General features: G+C 41.9%; 1 protein-coding gene across 1 annotated transcript; it reads right to left on the bottom strand.

Annotated features, from left to right (window-relative positions):
• Positions 1–5,281: 5,281 nt before the first annotated feature.
• LOC141026154 (uncharacterized) lies at positions 5,282–6,074 on the bottom strand. Its single transcript, XM_073502133.1, has 2 exons — positions 5,505–6,074; positions 5,282–5,389 (listed from the first exon to the last, which is right to left on the bottom strand). Exons 1-2 carry the CDS (start codon positions 6,072–6,074, stop codon positions 5,282–5,284), a joined length of 678 nt encoding a protein of 225 aa, XP_073358234.1.
• Between the last annotated feature and the right edge of the window lie 1,355 nt (positions 6,075–7,429).

The raw sequence follows: 7,429 nt of genomic DNA, 5'->3' as shown, positions 1-7,429 counted from the left end.
TTGGAGGCAACCCAATTTTATTTTTAGTTTTTTTGCTTTTTGGTGATGTTTAGGAATAAATAATCCATCTAGCCTCTGGTTAGATTTGTTTTTGTGTTTTAATTAGTGTTTGTGCCAAGTTAAACCTATAGGATCTTCTTGGATGATAGTTATTTGATCTTGCTGAAAATTCCAGAAACTTTCTGTTCATGAAAACAATTGTTAAAAATCACCCGAATGCGATAAAATACTGATTCCAATTGCAGTATATCAATAAAAAATTTATCTATGTCGTCCTATTTTGGTAGAATTTTTGGAGTTCCAGAAGTTTGCGTTAGTTACAGATGACTACAGACTGTTCTGTTTTTGACAGATTCTGTTTTTCGTGTGTTGTTTGCTTATTTTGATGAATGTATGGCTAGTAAAAGAGCTTATAAACCATAGAGAAGTTGGAATACAGTAAGTTTAACACCAATATAAATAAATAATGAGTTCAATACAGTACTTTGAAGTAGTAGTTTGTTTTATTTCGCTAACGGAGCTCACGAGATTTTCTGTTAAGTTTTGTGTTGTGAAGTTTTCACGTTTTGGGTAAAGATTTGATGGATTATGGAACAAGGAGTGGCAAGAGCCTAAGTTTGGGGATGCCCAACGCACCCCAAGGTAAATCCAAGGACACCAAAAAGCCAAATCTTGGGGATGCCCCGGAAGGCATCCCCTCTTTCGTCCTCACCCATCGGTAACTTTACTTGGAGCTATATTTTTATTCACCACATGATATGTGTTTTGCTTGGAGCGTCTTGTATGATTTGAGTCTTTGTTTGTTAGTTTACCACAATCATCCTTTCTGTACACACCTTTTGAGAGAGACACACATGATTTGGAATTTGTTAGAATACTCTATGTGCTTCACTTATATCCTTTGAGCTATAGTTTTTGCTCTAGTGCTTCACTTATATCTTTTAGAGCACGGCAGTGGTTGTATTTTATAGAAATTATTGATCTCTCATGCTTCACTTATATTGTTTTGAGAGTCTTAAACAGCATGGTAATTTGCTTTAATTGTGAAATTAATCTTCCATATTGAGTTCATTGAATATCATGAGAAGTTAGATACTTGATAAGTGTTTTGAGATATAAAGGTGGTAATATTAGAGTGTGCTAGTTGAGTAATTGTGAAATTGAGAAATACTTGTGTTAAAGTTGGCAAGTCCCATAGCATGCACGTATGTTAAAAGTTGTGTGACAATTTTGACACATAGGTGTTCTTTTATTGCTTTCCTTATGAGTGGCGGTCGGGGACGAGCGATGGTCTTTTCCTACCAAACTATCCCTCTAGGGGCATGCGTAATAGTACTTTGCTTCAAGGGCTAATAAACTTTTGCAATAAGTATATGAGTTCTTTATGACTAATGTGAGTCCATGGATTATGCGCAGTCTCAACCTTCCACAATTTTCTAGCCTCTACGGTACCACGCATTGCCCTTTCTCACCTTGAGAGTTGGTGCAAACTTCGCCGGTGCATCCAAACCCCGTGATATGATACACTCTATCACACATAAGCCTCCTTATATCTTCCTCAAAACAGCCACCATACCTACCTATCATGGCATTTCTATATCCATTCCGAGATACATTGCCATGCAACTTTCCACCGTTCCGTTTATTATGACACGCTTCATCATTGTCATATTGCTTTGCATGATCATGTAGTTGACATCGTATTTTGTGGCAAAGCCACCATCATAATTTTTTTCATACATGTCACTCTTGATTCATCGCATATCCCGGTACACCGCCGAAGGCATTCACATAGAGTCATATTTTGTTCTAAGTATTGAGTTGTAATTGTTGAGTTGTAAGTAATAAAAGTGTGATGATCATCATTATTAAAGCATTGTCCCATGTGAGAAAGGATGATGGAGACTATGATTCCCCCACAAGTCGGGATGAGATTCCGGACTAAAAAAAGAGGCCAAAAAAAGAGAAGGCCCAAAGAAAAAAAGAGAAAAAAAATGAAAAATGAGAGAAAAAGAGAGAAGGGACAATGTTACTATCCTTTTTCCACACTTGTGCTTCAAAGTAGCACCGTGATCTTCATGATAGAGAGTCTCCTATGTTGTCACTTTCATATACTAGTGGGAATTTTTCATTATAGAACTTGGCTTGTATATTCCAATGATGGGCTTCCTCAAAATTCCCTAGGTCTTCGTGAGCAAGCAAGTTGGATGCACACCCACTTAGTTTCTTTTGTTGAGCTTTCATATATTTATAGCTCTAGTGCATCCGTTGCATGGCAATCCCTACTCCTCTCATTGACATCAATTGATGGGAATCTCCATAGCCTATTGATTAGCCGCGTCAATGTGAGACTTTCTACCTTTTTTGTCTTCTCTCATAACCCCCATCCTTATTCTTTACTCCACCCATAGTGCTATATCCATGGCTTGCGCTCATGTATTGCATAAGAGTTGAAAAGGCTGAAGCACGTTAAAAAGTATGAACCAATTGCTCGGCTTGTCATCGGGGTTATGCATGATGAGAATGTTTGTGTGACAATATTGAAACATGGCCTAACTATATGATTTTGTAGGGATAAGCTTTCTTTGGCTATGTTATTTTGATAAGACATAATTGCTTGGTTAGCATGTTTGAAGTATTATTGTTTTTATGTCAACATTAAACTTTTATCTTGAATCTTTCAGATCTAAATATTCATGCCACAATAAAAAGATTTACATTGAGAATTATGCTAAGAAGCATTCCACATCAAAAATTCTGTTTTTATCATTTACCTACTCGAGGACGAGCAGGAATTAAGCTTGGGGATGCTTGATACGTCTCCATCGTATCTATAATTTTTTTATTATTCCATGCTATTATATATTCTGTTTTGGATGTTTAATGGGCTTATTTATACACTTTTATATTATTTTTGGGACTAACCTATTAACCGGAGGCCCATCCCAAATTGCTGTTTTTTTTGCCTATTTCAGTGTTTCACAGATAAAGGATATCCAACGGAGTCCAAACGGAATGAAACCTTCGGGAGCGTGATTTTTGGAACAAACGTGATCCAGAGGACTTGGAGTGGACGTCAAGCAACCAACGAGGCGGCCACGAGGCAGGGGCGCGCCCACCCCCCAGGCGCGCCCTCCACCCTCGTGGGCCCCTCGTGGCTCCAACGACCTACTTCTTCCTCCTATATATACCTACGTACCCCAAACCATCAGAAGCGACCACGAAAACCTAGTTCCACCACCGCAACCTTCTGTATCCGTGAGATCCCATCTTGGGGCCTTTTCCGGCGTCCTACCGGAGGGGGCATCAATCACGGGGGGCTTCTACATCAACACCATAGCCTCTCCGACGATGTGTGAGTAGTTTACCTCAGACCTTCGGGTCCATAGTTATTTGCTAGATGGCTTCTTATCTCTCTTTGGATCTCAATACAAAGTTCTCCTCGATTCTCTTGGAGATCTATTCGATGCAATCTTCTTTTGCGGTGCGTTTGTCGAGATCCGATGAATTGTGGGTTTATGATCAAGATTATCTATGAACAATATTTGAATCTTCTCTGAATTCTTTTATGTATGATTGATATCTTTGCAAGTCTCTTCGAATTATCAGTTTGGTTTGGCCTACTAGATTGATCTTTCTTGCAGTGGGAGAAGTGCTTAGCTTTGGGTTCAATCTTGCGGTGCTCGATCCCAGTGACAGTAGGGGAAACGACACGTATTGTATCGTTGCCATCGAGGATAAAAAGATGGGGTTTATATCATATTGCATGAGTTTATCCCTCTACATCATGTCATCTTGCTTAAAGCGTTACTCCGCTCTTATGAACTTAATACTCTAGATGCATGCTGGATAGCGGTCGATGAGTGGAGTAATAGTAGTAGATGCAGGCAGGAGTCGGTCTACTTGTCACGGACGTGATGCCTATATACATGATCATACCTAGATATTCTCATAACTATGCTCAATTCTATCAATTGCTCGACAGTAATTCGTTCACCCACCGTAATACTTATGCTCTTGAGAGAAGCCACTAGTGAAACCTATGGCCCCTGGGTCTATTTTCCATCATATTAATCTCCCGTTATTTCCATTACTGTTTACTTTGCTTTCTTTACTTTTACTCTTTATCATAAAAATACCAAAAATATTATCTTATCATCTCTATCAGATCTCACTCTCGTAAGTGATCGTGAAGGGATTGACAACCCCTTTATCACGTTGGTTGCGAGGTTCTTATTTGTTTGTGTAGGTGCAAGGGACTTGAGCATGACCTACTACTGGATTGATACCTTGGTTCTCAAAAACTGAGGGAAATACTTACGCTACTTTAATGCATCACCCTTTCCTCTTCATGGGAAAACCAACGCAGTGCTCAAGAGGTAGCATACATCAATGCAAGCAGCGAAGCCACGGGAGAAGTCAGAGAGCCACAGTTTTGAAGTCTCCTGAGGCACGGACGTGTAGAACCACAGGCACAACGAGTCACAACCACCGCGTCCCCTCACGGACGGGCGTCTGGCACCATAGGCACGTAGAGTCACAGGCAGTGTGTCGCCCGAGACACGTGAATGCAGGTACATGAGGCACATAACTGAAACCTATACAGGCATGGAATTGCGGCTTCTCAATGCACAGGTATGGCTTTGGAATTGCCGTTCTCGAGGCACGGGTACAAACCACCTGGATACACAAAAGAGTGGTGGCAGAGGCACGGTTGTGTAGTCTCAAGAGGAATAGACGTGTGACACCCGCACATAGAGACATGGCGTGTGTCACGTGAGGTACATGCATAGAGGCAGAGAAGCCACGGGACTGAAGCCTCCACAGACACGGTTGTCGGGCTTCTCGAGGCACGGTCCTGAAGCACACAAAGACAGGAAACTGAAATGTTGCCTCGTACGTTAGCAGACGTGCCTCTCTTGTGCGAACATGTAAAAGACAACAATACAAACACAAATGAACGACACTGAATATAAGCCAAACACAAAGCGGGCTTCTCCCAAAAAATACATATGCGCCACTTCAACGGATTCTCTAAATGTACCTGAACTCACCCAAACATCAACAATGAACTTGTAACATAAAAAACATAAAAAGTTATATTCCCATAACATGAGACAAGCCAGACATGATACTATGAAAATAAAAAAACCAAAATCCCAAAACGGTACTCCATAGGATTGAACTAAAAGTACTCATTAATTATACAAAAAAGAAATGAAAGTCTTCTAGGAGTCCATTCTGCTCACAAACGTCCACACAAACGTCCACAGTGACCATTCTACTCAGTTGGAGTTCTGCTCAGAAACATCCACGGCGTCTGCGGTCGGGAAGACAATGAGGATGCATCATGTCCTTCATCAACAGAACTCGGCGGTAGAGATCGTAGCTGACATACCCAAAAAGCGGATGAGAATGAAGATATAGGTAAAGGGGAAAAAGAAATAATGTTGCAATAAAAAATATAAAGACAGAAAATCAACAAAAATGAAATTTTCACTTACAATTGCCGCATATTTCAGGTGGTCAAGGGAAAGCGGCTTACATTCCCAGTAGTCATGCTGACCTCGTGGAAAAGATGACTTCATACTCAAGTAAGATTTGTCTATGACGGCTCCTGCCAAATCTGCCATGGAATCCCTTAGATTGCCTCCTTTGATCATGAGCTCCTCTTGAAGGTCGAGGTGACACTCTCTTGGAATTTTGAGGAAACTGTTTGCGAGAACATCTTTATCGTTCCTGACGTCGACACTAGTGAAAGTTATACCTTGTTTCCGATGGAAATCCTTCAGAGCAGTGCACTCCGCCCTGGCCTTGCACAAGTGATAGACAAGAACATGCTCGCGAATCGCCAGTTGCATGACGGCGACTTTTCTGCTCCGATCAAAATAATCCTCTCGTGTGTACTCTAGATCAAGACCAACAAACTTGTACCTGTCCTCACGCAGCCATTCCTCATAAAGAGGAAGAATCTCCTCCACCTTGTAGGGCTCGTTGGTGTACAACACCTCGAGCTTGGTGTTACCGTCGGCATATATAAAGAGACGCTCAGTAGTGTTCCTGAAGTCGTCCATGGAAACGAGGGTGAGACTGACAATGGAGTTTGACTGTGCTTCTCTGTCGTCACTCGTCCGTGGCGAGGATGATGGGAGCTACCTGCACTTCTCTGGTGAGAATAAGACGCGATAACATCCCGGAATAGACCACTATTTAACCTTGGGGAGAGACGACTTAGTTACCATGCGGCCATTAAATTGCATCAGGAACGACGAATAGACGATTGTGCTTCTGCAGCTTGTGAAACCATGCACTTCAAAAGTCACGGCTGCCACGCTGTAATCAAGGAGCCTCTAGATTAACTCTAGCACGGTATCTGGCAAAATGAATACTAACAATCAATAGCCATCCCATCGGTCACCAGCACATCTTTTGACCGAGAGAAGAATGCGAGGAGGCAAACGATAACCGTGTCGTCCAACCTAGATCTCTGGAGTACAAATACTACATGGGGAGTGAACCAAAATAGAAGCACGGTTCGGCTAGCAGAAAAGCCACACGCGTGCCTCCACTTTGTTAAAGACAAACCTCAGTGATATCGATGGACCTACATCTCTATGTCTGTGTACCACCAAAAACATTACCAGAACAAAGGCACAACCATGCTCCTGACATACGTATAACCGTGGGCTATCATACATATTCCCGCCTGAACCCAACGAACATTTGAAAAATAGTGGCTCTCTGGGTCAACGAGTGCCTGAAAAACATTTGCAAACGCAGAGTCACGAACCGTGACTCCACTTCAGGTGCAAAAGTGCCTCTCATTGGGAACGATCATACCTCCCCTGAATTTGCCTCCCCCGATGTATCGACCATGCCTCTCCTGCTTCAACGACCATGCATCCAATAACATCATTACCGTTCCTCTCGTAAAGACACACCCAACCCTATCTGATTAAACAAGTGATTAAAAACAATTAAATCACAGAAGCACGAGTATGCTTTTCAGCATGTAGAACTGTGCCTCATAAAAAGTCTGTGAGGCACGATAGGCACGTAGAAGAGTCCGATGAGAGGCAGCACAGTTGGACAACTCCAGTGGGAGGCAACATGACAAGTCAAACGTCTCGTGTCCCCGTAACACCTCGAAATGCACACACCATCTACAACCAGCATTCATTCCATTCTCAGAATAAAAAATAAAAAAACAAGCACTCATTACTACTCTTGCTCTCTCGCGTCTCCTTTATATTTCAATCAGCACCGACTCCCTCAGCCACATCACAACCCATCTGCCTTCTCTATCGTCTGCTTCTAGGGTTCGTGCTTCTTCGCTGCACACAATCTGATTTCAAACAAATTATTATAGAGTTTTTATTGGGTCTCTCGATTAATTTCTAAGCTATGCTTCTCGTGGTGGGTGCTTTCC

This window comes from Aegilops tauschii, chromosome 6 (assembly GCF_002575655.3).
Source record: "Aegilops tauschii subsp. strangulata cultivar AL8/78 chromosome 6, Aet v6.0, whole genome shotgun sequence".
In the NCBI taxonomy this organism is placed as follows: domain Eukaryota; kingdom Viridiplantae; phylum Streptophyta; class Magnoliopsida; order Poales; family Poaceae; genus Aegilops; species Aegilops tauschii.
The sequence above is the reverse complement of the archived record's forward strand: the minus strand, read 5'-3'. Positions and strand labels throughout refer to the sequence as shown.

Coding starts and splice junctions, on each gene's coding strand:
- LOC141026154 (XM_073502133.1), bottom strand. CDS start 6,074: ATGGACGACTTCAGGAACACTACTGAGCGTCTCTTTATATATGCCGAC. Junction 5,390..5,504: donor ACCTGAAATATGCGGCAATT/GTAAGTGAAAAT, acceptor TGGGTATGTCAG/CTACGATCTCTACCGCCGAG.